The sequence below is a fragment of the Diceros bicornis genome, chromosome 3, assembly GCF_020826845.1.
Source record: "Diceros bicornis minor isolate mBicDic1 chromosome 3, mDicBic1.mat.cur, whole genome shotgun sequence".
NCBI classification, from domain to species: domain Eukaryota; kingdom Metazoa; phylum Chordata; class Mammalia; order Perissodactyla; family Rhinocerotidae; genus Diceros; species Diceros bicornis.
In genome coordinates, this window is record NC_080742.1 from 25,991,661 (window position 1) to 26,017,368 (window position 25,708).

General features: G+C 37.6%; 2 protein-coding genes across 12 annotated transcripts in view; one reads left to right on the forward strand and one right to left on the reverse strand.

The window, feature by feature from the left end:
• SLC25A40 (solute carrier family 25 member 40) overlaps positions 1-22,862 on the reverse strand; it is a 67,586-nt gene extending 44,724 nt beyond the window's left edge. For 2 of the 8 annotated variants that reach the window (XR_009215993.1, XM_058524866.1), the window contains exons 1-5: positions 22,623-22,861; positions 7,145-7,213; positions 5,631-5,751; positions 4,479-4,538; positions 2,784-2,890 (exon numbers count right to left, since the gene is read on the reverse strand). Coding sequence is in view for 6 of the 8 variants with exons in the window: in XM_058524866.1 (XP_058380849.1) it covers positions 2,784-2,890; positions 4,479-4,538; positions 5,631-5,727 (264 nt within the window). In the remaining 2 variants the exon portion in view is untranslated. Of the gene's footprint in view, positions 1-2,783; positions 2,891-4,478; positions 4,539-5,630; positions 5,752-7,144; positions 7,214-22,622 lie in introns of all 8 variants that reach the window. The other 6 variants (XR_009215989.1, XM_058524859.1, XM_058524886.1 and 3 more) reach the window with 4 other exon arrangements.
• A 135-nt stretch (positions 22,863-22,997) lies between these two features.
• The window catches only part of DBF4 (DBF4 zinc finger), a 30,602-nt gene continuing 27,891 nt past the window's right edge, over positions 22,998-25,708 (forward strand). For 2 of the 4 annotated variants that reach the window (XM_058524985.1, XM_058524993.1), the window contains exons 1-2: positions 23,000-23,305; positions 24,408-24,580. In XM_058524985.1, coding sequence (XP_058380968.1) covers positions 23,260-23,305; positions 24,408-24,580 — 219 coding nt within the window. In that variant the 5' untranslated portion in view covers positions 23,000-23,259. Of the gene's footprint in view, positions 23,306-24,407; positions 24,581-25,708 lie in introns of all 4 variants that reach the window. The other 2 variants (XM_058525014.1, XM_058525005.1) reach the window with 2 other exon arrangements.

Consider the following 25,708-nt stretch of genomic DNA (forward strand, 5'->3'; position numbering starts at 1 on the left):
TATAGGTTTAACACAATTCCTATAAAATCTCAGCAGGATTTTTTGTAGATATAAACAAGACTAAAATTCTAAAATTTATATGGAAAGACAAAGGAACTTTAGGAATAGCTAAAACAACTTTGAAAAAGAAAAATAAGAATAAAGTGGGAGGAATCAGTCTACCTGATTTCAGGACTTATTCTACAGCTTTAGTAATTAAGACTGTGGAACAGATACAGGTAACAGACAAATTGATAAACCGAACAGAATAAAAAATCCAGAAATCTACACATTATGCCCAACTGATTTTTGACACAGGTGCTTAATGGAGGAAAGACAGCCTTTTCAGTAACTGCAACTGGACATCCATAGGCAAAAACAATAAATAACTAAAAATAGAGCATGGACTTAAACGTAAAATGTAAAGCCATAACTTTTAGGGAAAAAAAACAGGAGAAAATCTTTAGGTCTAAGGTAAGTAGAGAGTTGTTAGACTTGACACCAAAAGCATGATCTACACAGAAAAAAAACTGATAAATTGAACTTCAGCAAAATTAAAAACTTTTACTCCATGAAAGACCTTATTTAAGAGGATGAAAAGACAAATTAGAGAGTGGGAAAAAATATTTGAAACCACACATTCAACAGAGGACTAATATCTAGATTATATAAAGAGCTCTCAAAACTCAACAGTAAACATACAAACAGTTCAATTAGAAAATGGGCAAAAGACATGAAAAGCCATTTCACTGAAGATATACTGACGGCTAATAAGCACATGAAAAGATGTTCAACATCATTAGCCACTAGGGAAATGCAAATTAAAACCACGATGAGATAACACTGCACATCTATCATAATTGCTAAAATAAAAAATAGTGACGACACCAAATGCTAGTGAGGATGTAGAGAAATTAGATCAGACAGACATTGCTGCTGAGAATGTAAAATGGTACCACCAGCCTAGAAAACACTGGCAATTTCTTAAACCCTAAACATGCAACTACCATAAGACCAGCAACTGCACTTCTGAGCATTTATCCCAGGAAGACTTACAGTGATACTGTGATTTATAATAAGAAATATACATCTCAGTCTTCATCCATGGGTCCTGGCACACAGCTCCTAAAACCCTTATAATTTCCTAAGTGATAAAGAGTAATGGAAGCACCTTTGGTTATAATATTTGGGTTTTTTGTCCTTAGTCCTGAAATAGCTCGAGAGGATAAAGGTAAAAGGAGTGTCTTTTGTTATTCATAACAAGCCCTTTTTCAACCACACCTGAGTTTATGTTAATGAGGTGATTTTTGGAAAGCCCCTAGATAACCACAAGATGGGGGCTGGCTGCCAGGGGAACCAACCAAGTGATTAGAAGGTTGGAACCTTCAGCCCTACCCCCTCATCCAACCCCACTCTCAAACCTCAGGGTCTCTGGGGAGGGGAGAGGGACTGAAGGTCAAATTAATCACCAACGGCCAATGATTTAATCAACCACACCCACATAATAAATCCTCCATAAAAATTCCCAAAGTATGGAGTTTGGAAGCTTCTAGGTTGGTGAACACACGGAGGTACTGGGAGGGTGACACACCTGGAGAGGGCACGGAAGCTCTACACCCCTTCCCCCAAGCCTTGCCCTATGCATCTCTTCTATCTGGCTGTATCTTTTCATAATAAACTGGTAATCTACTAAGCAAACTGTTTTCCTGAGTTCTGTGAGCCATTCCAGCAAATTATCGAACTCAAAGAGGGGGTTGTGGGAACGTCCAATTTATAGCCAGTCAGTCAGAAACATAGGTGACAACCCAGAGTTGTGATTGATATCTAAAGTGGGAGCAGTCTTGTCGGACTGAGCCCATAACCTGTGGTATCTGACGCCAACTCCAAGTAGATAGTGTCAGAATTGAGTTAAATTGTAGGATATCTAGTTGGTGTCCACTGATAGTTGGAAAACGGCTTGGTGGGGAAAAAAACCCACATATCTGTTTCAGAAGTACTGTAAGTAGAGTGTTCAGAGAGAAAAACAGTGAGCAGTTTTTTGTTATACTTACTTTCACACAAAAACCTGTGAATGAATGTATGTAGCAGCTTTATTCAGAATAGCCAAAACCCAGACACAACCCAGAAAACAAACTGCAGTACATCCATACCATGGAATGCTACTGAGCAATGAAAAGGAACACACTGTTTATGCATGCAACAACTTGGATGAATCTCCAGATAATTATGTTAAGTGAAAAGTGCCAATCACAAAATGTTATGATTCCATTTATATAACATTCTTGAAATGACAAAATTATATAAATGGAGAACAGATTGGTGGTTGCCAGGAGTTAAGGAGTGGGTAAGAGAAATGGATGTGGCTATAAAAGGGCAACAGGAAGGATCCTTGAGGTGATGGAACTGTTCTGTATCTTAACTGTATCAATGTCAATATCCTGGTTGTGATATTGTACTTGTCTCATAAGATGTTACCACTGGGGGAAACTGGGAAAAGGGTACATGGGATCTGTCTGTATATTTTTCTTAAAATTGCATATGGTCTACAATTATCTCAAAATAAAGTTTAATTTTAAAAAATCTACTCCCTTTTTTCTTTCTACATAAAAAAGCATAAATGAAAAGAAAATTAACAAAGAGTTAAAAGCAAAAAAGTGCTTCCCTTCTCCCGCTTCAATATCTACCTTTTAACTGGGTACGTGTGCTAACTACATGATGGACTTCTTACTCTCCTGCCTTTGGAAAATCTTTCATACACAAGATTAAGTAAAAATAGAAAACACATTGTGATATAATCTCCTTACCAATGTTCCCTGGAAACGTCCTGGCTTCTTATACCACGCTTTGTTGCCTTCCTCTTCACAGACACATAGATGATCCATAAGTCCATTACTATATAGAAAACATTTTCCTAACAAAGAAGATTCCAACAGTCAACAATTACTTCACACAACTGTATTATTTTTACAGATGAACAAACTGAAAGTATGATGAACAGACTAGAAAATTATGAGAAGAGATATAACCTTGTCTTCACCTTTTAAGATGAAATATACATAATTTGATTTGCTTAATGACATAGCACTAGGCTCTAAACTCACAGTGGTGAAAAACAAAAGTAAATTAGTGGATTTTATGTTTTCAAACTGTAGTAAGCAAATGCACACACACAGAAATAAATTCTTTTAGGTTTTCTGAGGGATTAAAGAAGGAAGATAAAAGAGGAAAAGCTGTTTTGAAAAGTGAACAAGGGTGTACGTCTTCTCTATTTGACCAGAAGAAAACTCTGTGGTATACAAGAGAAATTCAGACAAAAATATATTATGAAATCTAATGTATATCTGCAAGTTGCTAAGAGAGATCTTGAAAGTTCTCATCGCAAGAAAAAAATTTTAACTATGTGAGGTGATGTTGACTAAACTTATTGTGGCAATCATTTTGCAGTATATACATAATGATTATACTGATTTGATATATGTATATGTATACACCTAAAACTAATACAATGTTATATGTCAATTATACCTTAATTGAAAAAACAGATTATGAAGAACAAATACTCTTCTCAATCAATGTAAATAATGCTATGCTTGGACCCTTTCTCTGTTATTTACGTTGCTCAATCTAGACATTTGTCAGCTTCCACCTAATTTACTACAACTTTCTAATACCAACTCCTTTCCATTATTGGACTCACTCTCGCTACCAGAACTGTCTTCTCTGTTCAACCATATACAATTCTGTGAGTTTCATAATACATAAGTCTAAATGCCTCCTTCTGCTTCTAAGGCTTTCTTTAACGTATAGGAAACTACCTTACTTTTTAGTTTCTTCCTACAATCCATCTATGCATTCATTCATCTGAAATATGCCTGTTGTTCATTCCACTTCACTGCTATGCATTCAACAGAGTGGCATTTATGTCTGAGCCAACTTTCTCACAGTCCAAACAGTCTGTTTTCTGCTATTTTAATATGTTTGAAATGCTATTATCTTTACAAAGCTGTAAAAGATTGACCAAGGAATTGCCATTTTTCCCCTCTAATTAAAAAGTATAACTACTCTTCTTAAATTCCACATAAACTGTACTGTCCAGCAATTACTGAAGCTGCCTGATAAAATAATGAATTTCCTATCACTGTATTCAAGCAACATTTGGAAGACTGTTGGATGAATGTTCTAGGATGGGCACAGCTCTCGGGCGAAGGAGGAAGCTAGATCCTAAGTTCCCTTACAAGTATAATTCTGAGGCATATATTCAAACATAAAATCGTCCTCTGCTTTAATTAGCTAGTTCATAAAAGCGTTATATGTGTTATACATATATATTTGTTTTCCGCCTAGACCTCATTATACACAACAAAGTGAGGAAGAAATGTTTCTGCATGAGGATAAAGAGGCATCAATTTTTAAAAAGTGACAAAAAGACAGTATTATTCAAATAAAAATGAATGCAGTAACATCTAACATAACAGTTTCAGGATAACTAGTACCCATACCTTTGTAAAATGGGTTGTTTTGGGCTTGAAGTCGAATTTTAACAACATCAAGGGGTGTCACTATGAAGATAAACAAATTTCAGTTAACAAGTGATACCTGTAAATTACACAGATATTTGTCCAAAGAACACAAAATACATGGATTCATACCTTTCCTCATGACTACATAATGGGTAAGATTATCTTAAAGTGGTTGTGAATATAACATTCTAATTTTTTGCCTTTGAATTTTGTTTAAAGAAGACCAAAGAGAAGACAATGTAATTACTTCTCCTATGAGTACTAAACTGTCATTTATAATATTTCTACAACTATAATTCCATTAACATTAAAACTAAAATACTAGTATTTATAAGAAAACATGTTATCTAAGGTAAAGAATAAAAGTTCCAAAAGTCTATTTAAATATTTGAGAATAACTCTGTACTATAAGTAATCAATAATCAAACAAGATTAGTCTTCCTAATCTGTTAAATTCACCTGTATCAAATAAAAACTATAGATAATGCAAATTTAAGTAAGCTAGCCATAAATCTTTTACCATCATGCTGTGTTATTCCACTTAGGAACAGCACAACAAAGCCAAATGCTTTTAATTTGCATGCTATATTTTATCCAAGTAGAAAAAATGCCAAATAGTGGTTCTAAGAAAATTTTTCCTCATCTGATAATGAGGAGGTCACATTAGATGATCTTTAAGGTCTTTACTAACATTCTGACCTAAAGTAAGATACTACATCCTAAAGCAATTAGTTTATGTTTGTTCTAATCATCTATCTTATTTAAATAAACTAGCCAACTTAAAATCAGTAAAATGTTAAACTATCACCTATGTCATTTGGCTGTGTCTATAAGAAAACTGACTATAAAAAACAGAAAAATGTGGTCCTGAGAAATTTAGGAAATTCACTGTTAACACAAGCAAAGTAAAACATAATTTGTATTTGTTGCTACTATAAGTTACCCAGATTCTGTTAATATTTTATTCCATCTTCTTGCATTCTATTTATAAAAAAGATAATAGAGTAATAAAAGTTTAATATCATAATATTTAATATTGATAGGGACCTCAAAGAACCTCACAGATAGTAAAACCCAATGGAATCACTGATTCATTGAGTTACATAATCTATATCAGTAACAGTATTTTACCCATTAGTGATGTCAGTACAGCTCCAGTACCAGAGGCAAGCATTTGTTGAAGAGGTGTCACTTTGATAATCTGTGATCCCCCTGCTTCAGGATCCATCTTGTTAACTAACAGAAGAAAAATCTGTTTTAAAAAAAAAAAAAAAGCAAGAGGTAAAATAAAAGCTTAATGGAAAATGCCCTCAAAATTGACTGCTAAAAACTAAATAAACGACAAAAACAACAATCAGCATTAATATCAAAGCACATGTTGCTGACCACCATCAAAAGTAAATATATAAGTTCTCTACACAAAGGCACTACACAACTGTCATTAACAGAACATGATCTCTGACTTTCCAAAAATGGTAATGTACTTCAGCTAAGCTGTGTGAGCAGCATCACATTTGTTAAGACAGTTAACAGAGCATTAAGAAAACAGAGTCTGGTCATATAAAATGAAAGCAGCTGACCAACAAGGCTCAGAATCTGTGAATTTAGCCTCATGAGAACTAACTCAGATACTCTAATCTAGTACAGAGTTATAAGCAAATATAGCACTATTTTTATTGCATAGCAAAAGTTGTTGCAAAGGTATAAAATCAAAACACATAACCTTCATAAGTATTACCTTAGAAAAATTTGATGAGAAAAGCAATATATACTCTTTCTAAAAAGTCAGTTAATACAAAAAAAGTATAAAAATCACTTACAAACTTACTATTCAAAAACAACCACTGGCAACATACAGGCGTCATCTTTCCAAATGTCTATGTACACACAAACACATACATATGTATCTGTGTGTGTATATATACAATCACGCATGCACGCACACATGCACATTACATCTAACTAATCAAACATACATTCGTGTAACTGTGTACATGCATCTTTTTAGGAAAAAAAATAGGTTAATACTATTTATATTGCTTAGTAGCCTGCTTGACACTTAAAAATACATTAGACATTGTGTCAAAAAAATAGATTTACATTATCATTTTTAATGCTTACACAGCTTTGAATTATATTTAATCAGTCTCATATGTTAGATATTTAGGTTACTGCCAATTTTTCATTGATTCATTCATTTCATATACTCTCATATAAATATCTTTATACATACATCTTTTTGTAGTCTTCCTACAATTACCATAGCAGGACAAGTAAGACTGCTGGGCTAAACTAAAAACTTGAGATAAATTGCCAAAATGCTTTCCAGAAAGGTTAGACCAATTTATACTACCACTGGCAATATATGAGTTCCTATTAATCCACAACTTCCCCAAACTCTCTCACATTACATATCATTTATCTTTTCTGAACCATTTGAAAGTAGACTTCACCCATCATGTCCCTTCATCCTGAATAGCTCAGAATATTCTTAAATTATCACAGTACAATTATCAAATTGAGGAAACTTAATTTGGATAGTACTCTACAGTTCATATCCCAATTTTTTCAATTACCCCAATAGTGATCTTTGTAAAAATGAACAGTAGGTTTATTGTTTCTTTGGGCTTTTATTATTTACCTACCTGGTTTAAGTCTTTTCCTCAATTCTATGCTCCAATATTTTACTGTTCGTAACATCAGTAGCTGAAAATCTGTAGTGAAAAAATAAAGTAATTGTCTTACCTTTTCACACAGAAAAGGGATAACAAGCCTAAAGGAAAGGAGTATGTAAAAAACTTTAAAACACAAGTCAACAAATATTTATTGAATGCTTTCTATTAAGCCCTTTGAGAAATATGAAGAACACTCCACAAATGCTAGTAACAGAGTTTATGAAAGTATTTTCACAAGAATTTCATATTATCCCAGTAAATATATTCTGCTTTAAAAACAAACAATTCTAGAACCCAAACATACTGATTAGTCTTAGTATCGTTAAGAGTCAACTAGATTTTGTGACACAAAATTAAGTATCCAGCATTATCTAGCAAGTACTTACTGGGAAAAAAGTTTAACCTGAATTTAAACAATCCTTTAGATCTAACTTCTGATTTATAGGAAATTCAGAGATTAAAATAACATGGTAAAGTGCATCACAAAATATGAGAAGGTGTATTACTCCAGTCTATAGGACTGTCTTGGTTTCTTCCAACAAGTGAAAGGTGGGGAAAAAAGATGGCAGGGGAAGGAGAATTGTTCTAGAATAAAGGAATCTTATGAGAGTCACCAACCAAACGCATCCTGGTTCGAATAAGCAAATTTAAAAAGCCAGTCTGAGGGTAACTAAAGAAATCTGAACATGGGTCATATATTAGATAGTATTAAAAAATTACTGTTGATTTTGTTTGGTGAGATAATGGTATTGTGCTTATGCAGAAAGTGTCTTTCTTTTTTTTGAGAGATTCACACTGAAGTATTAAGGGCTAAAATGTTATGATAGCTGTGGTTTACAATTATTCAAAAAAAATACTAAAATGTTAATGATCTGTTAAATCTAGGTGATAAGTATGCCATAAATATTTCACTCCTGTATTTTTCTGTACATGAGAAAATAGGTACAATAAAATTTTTTTAATTCTTGAAATTTACATACAATTTTCAAGTCTAAGAACATACTTTTAACATTCATTTATATGAACACAGTTCTTTTAAGTAGAAAAAGAATATACATATGCTAGAATACAGGCATACTCCTCCTCCTCCAGAAGACTAAAAGACCTACAGTGCTTTATTTTGACACCCATCCCAGCAAAGTTAGCAACCTGAATACGTTCACCTGAAATTAAAGCCAGAAAAACTGATATATATATATGTATATATTTCTAGCAATTATTTAGAGCATAAAGGAAAAAAATCCAGAAATTTAGATGTAACTTTTTAGAAGAATTAAGGTTATTGGACTTGTTGTTATTTCTTAACATATATGTATTTTAAGAAAAATAAGTGGTATATATAATCTTCTAAGATCATAACATGTATCTACTTACAATGAGATCTGAAAAATTAGTCTCCTTTTCAATCTATCTGAAAAATAATGTGGAAACATGGAGAAAATAACCACAGCTTTGGGAGTAGATGGAGAAAAAGTGGGAAATAATAATCTTAGTGGATTGTCTAGTACTCATAACATATTCTCCAGTGCTTTAAATTCCCTATAGTCCTATCAACCTACTTATCTTTTTTCTTTGCATCTTTCCACTCTTCTATGTGGCAGTTACTGTTCCCTTTTCAGGGAGCACACGGACTAGTGAGACAGATGACTTGAACATTAATATCTTCCATAACTTAAGACGTCTCATAAAAAAACGTTCTGCAAGAATAGCTTCCTTCCTCACCTCTCCATGAAATTCCTCTTTTCTATACCTCTTCTGCATTCTGTACCCTATTTAAGTTAGTATTAATAATTTGCTATACCTCGCCAAGGTGGTCTTCAAGTATAAATGGCAAATATTTTCAAACATGAATAATCAATGAGCCCTTCTTGGGGGAAGAAATGAAAATTATTTAATGATAAAATCTACTCAACGAAATGATAATGGAGATGCTTTAATAAAAGGATTAAGGCAAAATATCCAAGTCAGAAGACAGTAAGTCAGTATATACTTAGTATCCTCAGAAATTTTTTCAAATGTGTGTTAAATGCCATCTTGTTATAGTCTTGATTTATGTTCCCCTGATCAATGATGCTGAACATCTCTTCACATTTTTATTAGCAGTATGTATTACCTCTTCTGTAATATGTCCATTTATATCTTTTGCCCATTTTTCTGTTGAGGCATTTATATTTTTCTTACTGGGTTGAAGAATCTTTTATTCTTAAAACAAATTATTTGTAGTTTTTATAGATTATATCTTCTCAGAGTCTATAATTCGTCTTTCCACTTTCTTTAAAACATCTTTTAATAAATCAAAGTTCAAAAAGAATGAAGTACTGATACATGCTACAACATGGATGACCCTTGAAAATATTACGCTAAATGAAAGAAGCGAGGCACAAAAAAACACATATTTTACAATTCCATTTATATGAAATGTCCAAAATTGGCAAATCTATAGAGACAGAAAGCAGATTAGTGGTTGCCAGGGGTTGAAAAGAGGGGGGAAATGGGAATGACTGCTTAACAGGTATTAAGTTTCTTTCTGAGGTGTTGAAGATGTTCTGGAATTAGTGGTGATGGTTGCACTGTGAATTGTGAATACACTGGAAGTCACTGAATTACACACTTCAAAATGGTTAAAATGGTGAGTTTTATGTTACACGAATTTCATCTCAACTTTTTAAAAAACTACACGAGATACCAGTTTACACCCAGTGAGTGACAGGATGTGTATGGAACAACGGGACTCCCATACATTGCTGGAGGAAAAAGTTAAAACCTTTAGCACTTTCTCAGAATGTTAAACCTTCAGTAAACATATGCTACAGTAATTCCAAGAAATATAAAAACATATGTCCACAAAAAGACCTATTACAAATGTTCATAGCAGCATTATCCATGATAGCCAAAAACTAGAAACAACCCAAATATCCATCAAGAGGTGAACAGATAAACTGTGGTGTACAGCTGAAATAGTACTCAGCAATAAAAAGTAATGAACTACTGATACATGTAGCAACATGGATGAAACATAAAAATATTATGTTATGCAAAATAATTCAGACCCAAAACATATAAATTACATGATTCCATTTATATGAAGCTGAAATACAGGAAAAACTATTTATGATAATAGAAATCAGAAGAGTGGGTACCAATGGTGGGAGAAGAGAGATTGGAACAAGGAATAAACTAACCTTCTGAGATGAAAGAAATGTTATATATATTGATTGGGGTGGTAATTACAGTTCTAGGTACACTCACCATAAGCATCTTTGCCACAGACATCTCTGCCGCCAGCAGTTCTGCTGTATAACTAATTGGCAATAAGGCAATTTTGCCATAAAGGATAAATAATGAAAAATAAAAGAGGGACATTAAAAAGGACATAATGAAACACGTAGTACATATCTGGACTACATTTAAATGTTCCATCACATGCCCAGTCCTTATATTTCACCAAATCATCTAGGCCAGATTCTGTGCCAAATACCAAAATTCTGTCTAATTCATGTTTTTCAACATCAAATAGCAAAAAATTCTGAAGAAAATTATACTCATCAGGAATCACATAACCACTTCCTTTGGCGGGGGTGGGGGGGGAGAAATAGGAAGAGGAGCTTGATTCTTCTTTTGCCTCCAACTTCTAATATTGTGTAATAAATTTGGTAAAGACAGCATTAGAGAACAAGCTTTTGCAACTAAATTAGCTAAAGAATTGATAATAAATGCTCTTGAAGACTGTTGTGAATGACTTAGCCATCTCTTTTATCTTTGCCACAGTTTGGTAAACTTTTGGTTTTGAGAGGTGGTGGGAAGGATGACTGTGCTCATCGAAGGATTTGCAAACTGATATATCATTTTCTGGTACAGTATGCATTCTGGCTTTACAGTCTCTTATTTCACACTTTCAGTACGTTTTATCATCGTATCTTCTAGTTGAAACCAAACTGTCAACCAGTTATTTTACCTTTCCTGGCAAAACTGCCTTATAGCCAATTAGTTACGTGGCGAAAACGACTGCAGCAAAAATGCCTGCAGGAAAGATGTCTCCAGCAAAGATGCTTACAGCAAAAATACCAAGACACCAATAATTACATGGAGATACATATTTGTTAGAACTCATCAATCTGTATGCTTAAAATATTATATGTGGATTATTAAGAGTATTAGAAATTTTTACGAGAGAAGTCAAGATGGCGGCATAAGCAGACTCTGAACTCACCTCCTCCCATGGACACAGCCAATTTACAACTCCTCGTGGAAAAATTACCACTGAGAACTGAAAACTGGATAAGAGGAACTCCTGCAACAAAGGACAATCCTAATTGAGGTGGAAGAGGCAGAAACTCCCTTCTGGAAAGAAAAAACGCCGCCTTCACAAGCTGCCAGCTTCACGGCCGCCCGGAAGCAGCCCAAAGGTCTACAGCCCTGCCTGGAAGAGCAGGGCCCTGAGCCGGGAGCGCTCCTGCTGTGGGCATTGTGTGGGCCCAGCACAATCCAGACAAGCGCCATAATATCTGATTTTGCCTGTTATTAAAACATTGGGGAGTACCCCCAGAAAAGCTGGTTCACAAAGAAATTAAAACCAGCTCTTAAAGGGTCCAGGCGCAAATTCACCTGTTTCAGAAAGCAACCTAAAATCACCAGAAAGGAAGGTGCACAGTGCTTTGGTGAAAAGAGACTCACCTGATAGGCTCTGAGTGCACTGCAGTGAGAGGTGAGACCTCTCCAGGGACTGGGACATTGGTGGCGGCCATTGTTGTGGCCTGGTGTGGTTGTGCTGACACAGATGCCATTGAAGTTCTCCATGGGGCCTGCTAGCCCAGGGTCTGCCCCACCCACTAGAGCACCGATTTAAGCCAGCTCAGCCAGGGCAGGCAGCTCACCCAACAACAAGCTCTCAGGAAACTTGTGGGCTTGCATAGATTCGTGACTGGATTCTCTGCAGCATGGCGACTGAGCCCACTTCAGTGGGGCAGGGCATGCACAAGGAGCGGGTGGAAAGTGTGGGGCAGTGGTGGAGTGTGTGGGGCTCTCACCGTGGGGAGACTGGGTCCACTTCACGAGGTCGGGGAGCGCACACGGGGCAGGAGAACTGTGTTGACTGTGTGTGTGGACCTGTGGGCGGCAGGGCTTGTCAGCTGCAGAAGACTGTGCTTCTCAAAGACCCACATAGGGGGTTTGCCCCACGTTACAAAGCCTGAAACAACGGGGTGCTCCTGTGCCTGAAGCCAGCCCCACCCAGTTGCAATCCTCAGAGAACTGACAAGAGACCTAAAGACTAGAGGCTTATATCAATTGTAAGGCCCTGAGCCTAACAACCTGCCATGCTGGGGGCCTACTCACTTAAAAGAAATACTGCAACACAAATGTGGTATTAGAACTTGCAGCCAACTCTGTTGAGGGTCCCCAGACCTAATAAAGAGACTGAAGGGCCCACAACAACTACAAGCAGCTGAGCATTACAAGATTAGGCCAGGAGCATAACTCAGCCTCCCTGGGCGCCTACAGGGAGAGCAAACAGGCCACAACAGAAGGACACACGTAGCCCACATAGAGGTCACCCATGGAACATTGAGAACTGAGGGAAGCACACTGCAGGCCTCCTAAGGCATCAATTATATAAGGTCACCTATCCAAGACCAGGAGACGTAGCTGACCTACCTAATACATAGACACAAGCACAAGGAAAGAGGCAAAATGAGGAGGCAAAGGAATACATTCTAAGTAAGGGAACAGAGCAACACCCCAGAAAAAAAACTAAGTGAAACAGAAATGAGCAACTTACCCGACAGAGAGTTCAAACAAAGAGTGTTAAGGATGCTCACTGAGCTGGGGAGAAGAATAGATGAACTCAGTGAGAATGTCAACCAACAAATGGAAGACATAAAAAAGAACCAATCACAAATGAAAAATACAAGACTGGAAATGAAAAATGCACTAGAGGGACTCAAAAGTAGAGTAGAGGATACAGAAGAACGGATGCACGAGCTGGACGAAAAACTAGAAGAAATTACCCAAGCTGAACAGGTAAAAGAAAGAAGAATTAAAAAGAGTGAGGACAGTCTAAGGGACCTCGGGGACAACATCAAGCACACTAACATCCCTGTTATAGGTATTCTGGAAGGAGAAGAGTGAGACAAAGAGGCAGAGAATCTATTTGATGAAATAATAGATGAAAACTTCCCTAACCTAAGGAAGGAAACAGACATACAGGTACAGGAAGCATAGAGAGCCCCAAACAAGATAAACCCAAAGAGGCCCACACCAGGACACATCATAATCAAAACGTCCAGAATTAAAGATAAAGAGAGAATCCTAAAAGCTGCAAGAGAAAGACAAGTTACATACAAAGGAAACCCCATAAGGCTATCAGCTGACTTCTCAGCAGAAACCTTACAGGCTAGAAGAGAGTGGCATGATATATCTAAAGTGCTAAAAGGAAAAATCTTACAGCCAAGAATACTCTACCCAGCAAGGTTATCATTCACAATGGAAGGAAGGTTCAAAAGTTTCCCAGACAAGCAAAAATTAAAGGAGTTTGTCACCAAGAAACCAGTGCTACAAGAAATGTTACAGGGACTGATTTAGGGGGAAAAGAGAAGACCACAAATAGGAAATATTATCTATTTCCATGACAAGGGGGTAATGGATACAAATGCACAAAAAGAGGTTAGAAATGATATCAAAAACATAAAATGAGGGAGGAGGGAAGTTAAAGAGTAGAGCTTTCAGACAGAGGTCAAACTAAAGAGACCATCAGTTCTGTACAGAAGGAGAAAGGAACAGAGAAGGACTACTAAAACACTAAGAAAAAAAAAAGCTAAAAAATGGCAATAAGTACATACTTATCAATAGCTACTTTAAACATCAATGGACTAAATGCTGCAATTAAAAGGCATAGGGTGGCTGATTGGATTAAAAAAACAAGACCCAGATATATGCTGCATACAAGAGACACACATCAGACCTAAAGACACTCACAAACTGAAAGTGAAGGGATGGAAAAAGATACTCCATGCAAATGAGAATGCAAAGAAAGCTGGGGTGACAATACTCACATCAGACAAAATAGACTTTCAAACAAAAACTGTAAAAAGAGACAAAGAAGGGCATTACATAATGATCAAGGGAACACTCCAACAACAGGATATAACACTTGTAAATATCTACACACCCAATGTAGGAAGACGTAAATATATAAAGCAATTATTAACAGACATAAAAAGAGAAACAGACAGTAACATAATAATAGTAGGGGACTTTAACACTCCACTTACACCAACGGATAGAGCATCCACACAGAAGATCAATAAGGAAACATTGGCCTTAAATCACACACTAGAACAGATGGACCTAGTAGATATACAGAGAGCATTCCATCCAAAAACCAAAAAATACACGTTCTTTTCAAATGCACATGGAACATTCTCCAGGATTGATCACATATTAGGCCACAAAACAAGTCTCCATAAATTTAAGAAGATTGAAATAATACCAAGTATCTTTTCTGACCACAACAGTATGAGACGAGAAATCAATTATAGGAAGAAAATCAGAAAAGCCACAAATACGTGGAGATTAAACAAAATGCTACTGAACAACGATTGGGTCAACGAAGAAATCAAAGAAGAAATCAAAAAATTCCTGGAGACAAAAGAAAATGAAAATAAGACATGCCAGAATTTATGGGATACAGCAAAAGCGGTTCTAAGAGGAAAGTTTATAGCAATACAGGCCTATCTCAACAAACAAGAAAAATCTCAAATAAACAATCTAACAATGCACCTAAAGGAACTGGAAAAAGAAGAACAAGCAAAGCCCAAAATCAGTAGAAGAAGAGAAACAATAAAAGTCAGAACAGAAATAAATGAAATAGAGACCAAAAAAAAAATAGAAAAAATTAATAAAACCCAGAGCAGGTTCTTTGAAAAGATCAACAAAATTGACAAACCTTTAACTAGACTCACCAAGAAAGAAAGAGAGAAGGCTCAAATAATTAAAATCAGAAATGAAAGAAGACATATTACAACACACACCTCAGATACCAAAGATTATAAGAGAATACTATGAAGAGCTATATGCCAACAAATTCGACAATCTGGAAGAAATGGATAAATTCTTAGAATCATACAACCTTCCAACATTGGATCAAGAAGAAATGGAGAATTTGAATAGACCAATCACCAGTAAGGAGATTGAAACAGTAATCAAAAAACTCCCCAAAAATAAAATTCCAGGACCAGATGGTTTCCCTGGTGAATTCTACCAAACACTCAAAGAAGACTTAATACCTATCCTTCTCAAACTTTTCTAAAAAATTGAGGAGGGGGGAAGCTCCCTAACTCATTCTACAAAGCCGACATTACCCTGATACCAAAACCAGACAAGGACAACACAGAAAAAGAAAATTACAGGCCAATATCACTGATGAACATAGATGCAAAAATCCTCAACAAAATACTAGCAAATCCCATACAACAATACATTAAAAAGATTATACACCATGATCAAGTGGGATTTATTCCAGGTATGCAGGGATGGTTCAACATTCGCAAATCAATCAACGTGATACACCACATTAATAAAATGAAGAATAGAAATCACATGATCATCTCAATAGATGCAGAGAAAGCATTTGACAAGATACAGCATCCATTTATGATAAAAACTCTGAATAAAATGGGTATAGAAGGAAAATACCTCCACATAATAAACACCATATATGACAAACCCACAGCTAATATCATCCTCAATGGTGAAAAACTGAAAGCTAACACTTTAAGAATAGGAACCAGACAAGGATGCCCACTGTCACCACTCCTATTTAACATAGTACTGGAAGTCCTAGCCAGAGCAATCAGACAAGAAAAAGATATAAAAAGGATCCAAATTGGAAAGGAAGAAGTGACTCTCTCACTATTTGCAGATGACATGATTTTATATATAGAAAACCCTAAAGAATCCACCAAAAAACTTTTACACGTAATAAACAAATACGGTAAAGTTACAGGATACAAAATAAACATACAAAAATCAGCTGCATTTCTGTACACTAACAACGAAGTAGCAGAAAGACAAATTAAGAATACAATCCCATTTACCACTGCAACAAAAAGAATAAAATACCTAGGAATAAACTTAACCAAAGAGGTGAAAGATCTGTACACAGAAACTATAAAACATTGCTGAAAGAAATTGAAGACGACACAAAGAAATGGAAAGATATTCCGTGCTCTTGGATTAGAAGAATTAATATAGTTAAGATGTCCATACTTCCTAAAGCCATCTATAGATTCAATGCAATCCCTATCAAAGTTCCAACAACGTTTTTCACAGAAATAGAACAAAGAATCCTAAAATTTATATGGAACAACAAAAGACCCCGAATAGCTAAAGGAATCCTGAGAAAAAAGAACAAAGCTGGAGGTATCACACTCCCTGATTTCAAAATATACTACAAAGCTACAGTAACCAAAACAGCATGGTACTGGCACAAAAACAGACACACAGATCAATGGAATAGAATCGAAAGCCAGAAATAAACCCACACATCTATGGACAGCTAATCTTCGACAAAGGAGCCAAGAACATACAATGGAGAAAAGAAAGTCTCTTCAACAAATGGTGTTGGGAAAACTGGATAGCCACATGCAAAAAAATGAAAGTAGACCCTTACATTACACCACACACAAAAATTAACTCAAAATGGATTAAGGACTTGACTGTAAGACCTGAAACTATGAAACTTCTAGAAGAAAACATAGGCAGTAGGCTCTTCGACATTGGTCTTAGCAACATATTTTCAAGCACCATGTCTGACTGGGCAAGAGAAACAATGGAAAAAAGAAACAAATGGGACTACACTAAAAAGCTTCTGCACAGCAAAGGAAACCATCAACAAAACGAAAAGCCAACCTAACAATTGGGAGAAGATATTTGCAAACCATGTATCTGATAAGGGCTTAATCTCCAAAATATATCAAGAACTCATGCATCTCAACAACAAAAAAACTAACAACCCAACTAAAAAATGGGCAAAAGACCTGAACAGACGTTTCTCCAAAGAAGATATACAGATGGCCAACAGACACATGAAAAGATGTTCAAAATCATTAACTATCAGAGAAATGCAAATCAAAACTACAATGAGATATCACCTCACGCCCCTCAGAATGCCTATAATTAACAACATAGGAAACAATATGTGTTGGAGAGGATGTGGAGAGAAGGGAACACTCATACACTGCTGGTGGGAGTGCAAACTGGTGCAGCCACTATGGAAAACAGTATGGAGATTCCTCAAAAAATCAAGGATAGAACTACCATATGATCCAGCTATTCCACTGCTGGGTATTTATCCAAAGAACTTGAAAACACCAATGCGTAAAGATACATGCACCCCTGTGTTCATTGCAGCGTTATTCACAATAGCCAACACTTGGAAGCAACCTAAGTGCCCATCAAGGGACGAATGGATAAAGATGTGGTATATATACACAATGGAATACTATTCAGCCATAAGACACGATGAAATCCAGCCATTTGTGACAACATGGATGGACGTTGAGGATATTATGCAAAGTGAAATAAGTCAGAGGAAGAAGGCCAAATACCGTATGATTTCCTTCATTAAGTAGTAGATAATAACAACAATAAACAAATACGTAGAGACAGAGATTGGATTGGTGGTTACCAGAGGGGAAGAGGGGAGGGAGGAGGGCAAAAGGGATAATTCGGCACATGTGTGTGGTGATGGGTTGCAATTAGTATTTTGGTGGTGAACATGATGTAATCTATGCAGAAATAGCAGTATAATGATGTACACCTGAAATTTATACAATGTTATAAACCAATGTTACTGCAATAAACAAAAAATTAAAAAAAAAATAAGCAATTAAAAACAAACAAACAAAAAGACTACCTAACAACTGGGAGAAAATATTTGCAAACCATACATCTAATAAGGGCTTAATCTCCAAAATATATCAAGAACTCATGCATCTCAACAACAAGAAAACTAACAACCCAATTAAAAAATGGGCAAAAGACCTGAACAGACATTTCTCCAAAGAAGATATACAGATGGCCAACAGGCACATGAAAAGATGTTCAACATCATTAACTATCAGGGAAATGCAAATCAAAACTACAATGAGATATCTCCTCACGCCCGTCAGAATGGCTATAATTAACAAGACAGGAAACAACATGTGTTGGAGAGGATGTGGAGAGAAGGGAACTCTCACACACTGCTGGTGAGAGTGCAAACTGGTGCAGCCACTATGAAAAACAGTATGGAGATTCCTCAAAAAATTAAGGATAGAAATACCATATGATCCAGCTATTCCACTGCTGGGTATTTATCCAAAGAACTTGAAAACACCAATGCGTAAAGATACATGCACCCTGTGTTCATTGCAGCGTTATTCACAATAGCCAAGACTTGGAAGCAACCTAAGTGCCCATCAAGGGATGAATGGATAAAGAAGATGCGGTATATATACACAATGGAATACTACTCAGCCATAAGAAATGATGAAATCCAGCCATTTGTGACAACATGGATGGTCGTTGAGGATATTATGCAAAGTGAAATAAGTCAGAGGGAGAAGGTCAAATACTGTATGATCTCCCTCATTAAGTAGTAGATAACAACAACAACAAAAAAACACATACAGACAGAGATTGGATTAGTGGTTACCAGAGGGGATGGGGGTGGGGGGGAATGAGGAGGGCAAAAGGGATAATTTGGCACATGTGTGTGGTGTAGGGTTGTAATTAGTATTTTGGTGGTGAACATGATGTAATCTATGCAGAAATAGAAGTATAATGATATACACCTGAAATTTATATAATGTTATAAACCAATGTTACTGCAATAAACAAAAAAACAAAAAATAATAAAATAAATTTTAAAAATCTACATGATTAAACTTCTATGGGGTCTCATAGCAAACCAATCTCACTGGGCATAGCACACTACAGGTGCTCAATCAATAGAGAAACAAAGTAGGAAGTGGGATAGGTAGGTAGATTGTTTTATAGTCGTGGCCAAACAGGTATTCTGGACCATCCTAAAGGAATTTACAATCTAGTTCAGAATGTAATATATAACCTCTGAACCAGTTCATTACCCATAACAGCTCCTATTGGTGCCGCAGTAGCCTCTGAAGGATGTTGTCTCAGGGGGATCCACTCTCAAATTTTGAATCCTCCTGTCTTGCTTATTCTCCATTTTTGACTCTTCACTAGGTTGTGTTCGAGGACTTGATATGCTGAATTTGCCCTGGTTTCCCAGCCTACCCTCACCTGAGACATGGACTCAGTGCCACAGCCACTAACCAACTCTATCCTTGCATATGCTCACACTGTGAAACTAAGAAGTTAAGGGGCCGGCCTGGTGGTGTAATGGTTAAGTTCACGCACTATGCTTTGGCAGCCCAGGGTTGGTGGGTTCAGATCCTGGGCATGGACCTACACATCACTTGTCAAGCCATGCTGTGGAGGCATCCCACATATAAAGTAGAGGAAGATGGGCACAGGCGTTAGCTCAGGGCCAATCTTCCTCAGCAAAAAGAGGAGGATTTGCAACAGATGTTAGCTCAGGGCTAATCTTCCTCTCACACACAAAAAAAGTAAAAACAAACAAACAAAAAAAAAAAAAAACCACCCAAAACTAAGAAGTTAACCTCAGAAAAACCTTAGGCCCTCCAATTCACCAGGGTAGTGAGACTCTCAAATGTGAAAATTAAGTAATACAAACAGCAACAGAACACATTTCAGAAGATAATATATCAATAGGTGGCAAATGATTCAAACAGGAGTATTACTGAAGGCCCCAAATGAGCAGAGATAAAGGTTGTATTTAAGGTAGGCTTGCTATGAATAGGAAAGAGGAAAAACTGCCAGCCAGGTGGAGAGGCTTAAGCAAAAGAAAGAAAACAGGGAAGTGATAAGTACTTCATTTAAAGATGAATTTGTAGCACAGAGAAAGGTTAATATTTGCCCAAGGTCATAAAACTTAGAAATAGAGCCAGTACTGAATGAAATTCATTTCTCCTGATTCACAGCCAAATGTTCATTTAATTAGACCATGTTCTCCAACTTTGCTCAAGTTGTTTTGTTCAACCAAACTTCTCACCACAAATAACCCTGCCTCCATTAATTTCTTCTTGAGTGTATACCGTTCACCTGAAGCACATTTCAAGATATTCTTTAACGTAAACTTGTATTCTCTTACCAATAGCCCTGATGATTGACATAAGTAAGGAGGGTTCTTTACTTTCAGGCCATAGATATATGACCAACTCCTTCTTCCCATGCCTACTAAAACATCTGAGTTCCAGTAATATTTTTTTAAATTAACCTCGGGTTACAGATTAAAAAACAACTAACACTGTCCAGTAAAACAGACTTTCTGCTTGTTCATAGCTTGGCATTATCACCTACAGTGCAGTCAAGGGTGTGTCTAAAAGCACAGGGTGCAACTATGTTACTGTCATTCATCATTATAGTAAATAAGAAAGGTAACATCTTGCACTAGAACATAAAATGGGCTTCCATTCTTTTATTTTCAATAGAAACATGTTTCAATTTTTCCCATATACGCTAAACCTTCCAAAGACCCTATCTTCCCTTCCTATTACCCTAATTCTCTACACTGACACATGTTTTGCAAGAGTACACTCAACCTGTCTCCACTTCAAGTCCACAGTTTTTATCTAGTACTTACTTTAGCCATCTAGTGAAATTCTCACTAAGGAAACCAATGACATCTTAAATATCAGAATCAAAGGCCTATTTTTCAACTCTTAGCCTTTTTGAACTCTTAAGGATGGAGAAGTTGGTGCAGAGTTCATCAGAATGATAGCACTTACTGAGCTCTCACTCTGTGCCAGGCACTGTACTAATTAAGCTTTCAAAAACGTTTCACGTAATCCTCACATCTGAGAAGTATTTATTACCCCCTTTTCACAGATTAAAATTGAGGCTCAAAATTACCCAAAGCCATACAGTTAGTGAAGCCTGCATGATGCTAATGTTTGCAATTCTGTGGTTTTTGCTAAGTTTTGTTCTCAGTTCTCTTCCTAACTCTGCGGCCTTTTCTCCATCATTCACTATTTCATCAACCTCTGCTCACCATTACTTCTCTCATTTCACATGCTCTCCTGGTTCTCCATCGTTCACTATTATACCACCCTCTGCTCATCACTGCTTCTCTTATTTCACATGCTCTTCTGGGCAATTTCATTTCCTCTCATGACTTTAACTACTTGTTTCTCAATCTTTTAAAGCTCTTTGTAAACATAAAAATCTTGTGCTCTTTCTGTAGTTCACATTTTGAAAATAGGTTTTTTCTCAAATAGAAATTCTAATGTTGAATATGTTTGTTCAAACTACACCTGCTCCTGACTCTCAAGATTTGAAAACCTCTTATGCATCACCCCATGGCTGAGAATCAGCGATTCCTCTGTATGATGTCTCTCAAATCAATCTATCTTCCCTCTCTTCACCCTCCCTCTCTCCTAGACCTTTCTCCTGAGTTACAGACAAATACTACCAAGTGTCTAATAAACACAGCTTCATGACTGTCTCCCCATGCCCTTCAACCTAAAGCCATCCACAACAAAACTCTCCTTTCCCTTAGCAAACTCGAACCATCTCCCTGTGTTCCCCATTTTGGCTAATAGTATTGGAATCCACCCTATGGTTTAAGGTACCTATTTGCGAAACAGTGATATTGGCAGCACTAACTCTCCCCTGAGCTACTAGAATCAAAAATCAGCCAGTAAACGAGCGACTATTATGGCCAGGAGCTAAGGAATTCAAAGTAGCACAAGATTTAATCCTCTTCCTCCTTAATACGTTTACAAGCAGAAACATAACAAAACCAATTTTTTTGTGAGGCGTTTTCCCATTTACAAAACAAAATTAATTTAATTTACAAAACTTTTTAATTTAACCCATACTATAATCCCATTATCATCTCCATTTTATAGACAAAACCGAGATTGAAAGCGGTTAGCTAATGTAACCAAAGTCTTACAAGCTGGTAAGGGGCCAGTCCAGACCAAAACCCTACACTTGAGATTTCAAATTCCACTCTTTCTATTATTGTTGAAACAACCTTCTATACAACAAAACGAAAACAGGTCTGGGGACAAAAGAGGTCAACAGAGCAGCGCACACAGTCAAGTACTCAAGGACACAAAGCGACCTGAACGCGCTCTGGGCCGGGGGCCGCCCGGCCCCACCCTGGCTCCGACGCCCCCCAGGCTACTCTCTGCGGCCGGTCTCCAGCGCGCAGGGTCGGCAGACATCGGGGGGAAACCACGCTCTGCGACTCGGGGCGCACTGAGCAGGACTGTCGCCGCCTCCCGGCCAGGCCGGAAGCTGAGTCTGGTTCAGCCGCAGCCGCCGCGCCTCGAGCCTCCGGCACAGCTAACCCCTAGCGTACCTGGTGGAGGAGACGGCTGGAGGGCAGGCGGTCCCGGCAACCCTAGAAGACCGGAACGACCATAGTGGAGGACTAGGCCGGCCTCCGGCGCTAACTGCGACCACTACCTTTGGTCAACACGGAGCCACAAGGGCTCTTCACCGCAGCGAACAGAAGCTAAGCGACGGGCGGGAAGCGCCGATTTCAGGAACGGAGGGCATCGCAATGGGAGAAGGGCGAGGGCGGAGACGCGGCGCGTGGGGGCGGGGCGCGCGGCGCGAGGAGGCGGGGCGTGAGGGGCGGGTCGCGCAGCGCGAGGGGTCGGTCACGTGGGGGCGAGCGCGAGGCGGGACGCGGCGCGCGGCGTGAGAGGGGGCGGGGTGCGCGTATGGGCGCCGCGGCCGCGTGACGCGTTTTCAAATCTTCAACCGCCGCAGCCCACTCGTTTGTGCTTTGCCCCTTCCTTCTCCGCGCGGTGAAGCCGGATCCGGCCCCGGAAACCCGGCCGGCAGAGGCGGCATCTCTACTGCGTGGGTGCGGTAGTCCGCGGAAGAGGAGAGGAGACTGGGTCTTCAACAGGCCTGGAGGAGCCGTGTTTTCGCGACTGCCGGACGCGACCCCCTCTCTGGACCCAGCATGTAGGTGCCGGGCGGCTGCCATGAACTCCGGAGCCATGAGGATCCACAGCAAAGGACATTTCCAGGGTATGAAGCTCCTCCTCCGCCTGCAGTCTCTTTAATCCTTTCCTTCCCTCATGGTGCCACCATTGATTGTTCAGAGTTCTCCATGGGGTCCCTGCTTCTTTTCTTTTCTGGCTCGTGCGTCCTTCTGTTTGGCCTGAAGGCAGGCTCCGCTCAGGGCTTTCTTCAGGAAGGGCACGGATCCCGGCCCGGTCCTTCGCGCTCTTCACGCTCCAGCCGCGGCCCCACATTCCAGGTCGTGCTGTTGGTTGTAAAGCTGGAAAACAGTGTGCGGCCCCGGGAACCCGCCGGGGCTCCCCCAGATGCTGCGACTCCGCCCGGGCCCGTTGACGCTGCAGCTCGATCCTCAATTTAAAAGCAGATGTGCTCGTGCCTTTTCAGGTTCATGATTAGATTGGGTGATTGTGAGTGGATTTTTGGTCTTAAGTTCATTTTCCCTCACTCGTAAAGTTGAGGGAAAGTATTTGTATTTCAAACACACCACTGCTGTTTCCAACATTATAGACAAACAGAAACAAAAGCAAACTTCCATTTCCTATCACTGTGTTTGGTAAAACATTCCAGCCTCTCAATTTTTTAAAATACATATGTTATTTTTATATATAGCGTACATATATATATATGTATAGTACCTTCAAGCTTAGGAACAGGTTGTATAATTTTTAAAGCCGTTGTTTGGATTTCAGATCTGTTTTCAAAGGAAATAATGAAGGGTGATTTGGTTCTTCAAATGGACCATTTAGTTCTTTTTAATATGTAGACAGACTGTATGAAACTAAACCTTCAGCAGTCATTAACCTTTGAGGACTAGGTCATTCTGGGTAACAGGTTTCTTGCATTGCTTAGTGTTTAACATCCTAAGCACCAGTTTTGAGAGTTCAACAATAGCAGATGCTCCATAAATATTTGTTGAATAAATACGCCATGGAGTTTACGTTCCAAGGAAGAAGATCTTTCAAAAAGGTTTTATGTAGTTCCTTGCCTTAATACATAAAACATGAAGAAAAGCATGAATATTTCCTGCAGATTCAACTATCGGGTTTTTAAAACAGTAAAAATTTTCTGTCTGCATAAAACATCTAATTCTAAATGTTTTAAACAACAGGTGGAATTCAAGTCAAAAATGAAAAAAACAGACCATCTTTGAAATCTCTGAAAACTGATAACAAACCAGAAAAATCCAAATATAAGCCGCTTTGGGGAAAAGTATTTTATATTGACTTACCTTCTGTCACCATATCTGAAAAACTGCAAAAGGACATTAAGGATCTGGGAGGGGTAAGTCAAAACTGTACACTTCGACAAAAAAGGAAAAATTTGTAACTAGTGCTTTGTAATATGTAATCATTTAAAATTTTCATTTTGGAAAACTTATAACCATATAAGCACCAAGCTTAAAATTTTTATCAGCTGTTTATCATTAATGAAAAACCATCTATTATAACTTTTTGTAGCCTGACAAAACTTTCAGGTTTCTATAACGTAAAGTTTGCGAAGTGTGAGAAATGAGACTCCCTTGTCCTTCTGGAACCGCTGATTGCCTTCTCATTGTAATGTCAGGATATCCTCCAGATAGCAAGAACTCCTTGATTATGATTATTGGAGAGATACATAAATTTGTCTGAACTAGCATAACAGCAAGAATGTTACTTACAGAACAAGGAAAACTTGTTCAGACCACAAAGAGTTAAAACTGCTCAAGTGATATAGTCTCAATAGAATGAGTGTCATTAGGGAACAGGATTTTGGATTAAAAATATGGAAAACCTGCTTCTTTCCTACCTATTCATTGAGTGAATGATTAGGAAATTAGAAAATTTGGGTAAAATTCTAAGATTTTCTTAAGATTAAAGTTAATATTGAGTAAATTTTAGCAAGTGAGGTTAAGATTTTATTAGTTTATTTCCTAATTCTTTCTGTTTAAAAGGTTTTTCCTGCACTTTGAGTTTGTCAAGGTTAACATCTTTAATAATCTGAGCAGGTCCTGTCATTCCTGGAATAGAAATTTGCAGAAGAACATGTAACAAGTTTCTTGGAATTGTTTATTGGCGTGATATTTTACTTATCTATCTTTGAAAAGCTATTCTACTTTTTTGCTATTCATTTTCTTAAACTGAAACATTGTCACATGTTTGTGACAGTAGTGGCATGTATCATAATGACCATATGACTGCATTCCACAAGGTCATGTTTTATAGGCCTGCCACTGTATTGACTGTACCATTTATCAATAGTGTCTAAATGTGTTAAGGATCTTAGACATTGAGTAAGAGATCCCTTCATTTTAGAAATTAAGTACTTAACGGTCCAGAGAAGGTAAATGACTGGCCCAGGGTAGGAGTAGCCTCCAGATTCCCAGACTATCCTTCTAGCAATTAATGTCTACAAAGTAGCTATCTGATATAG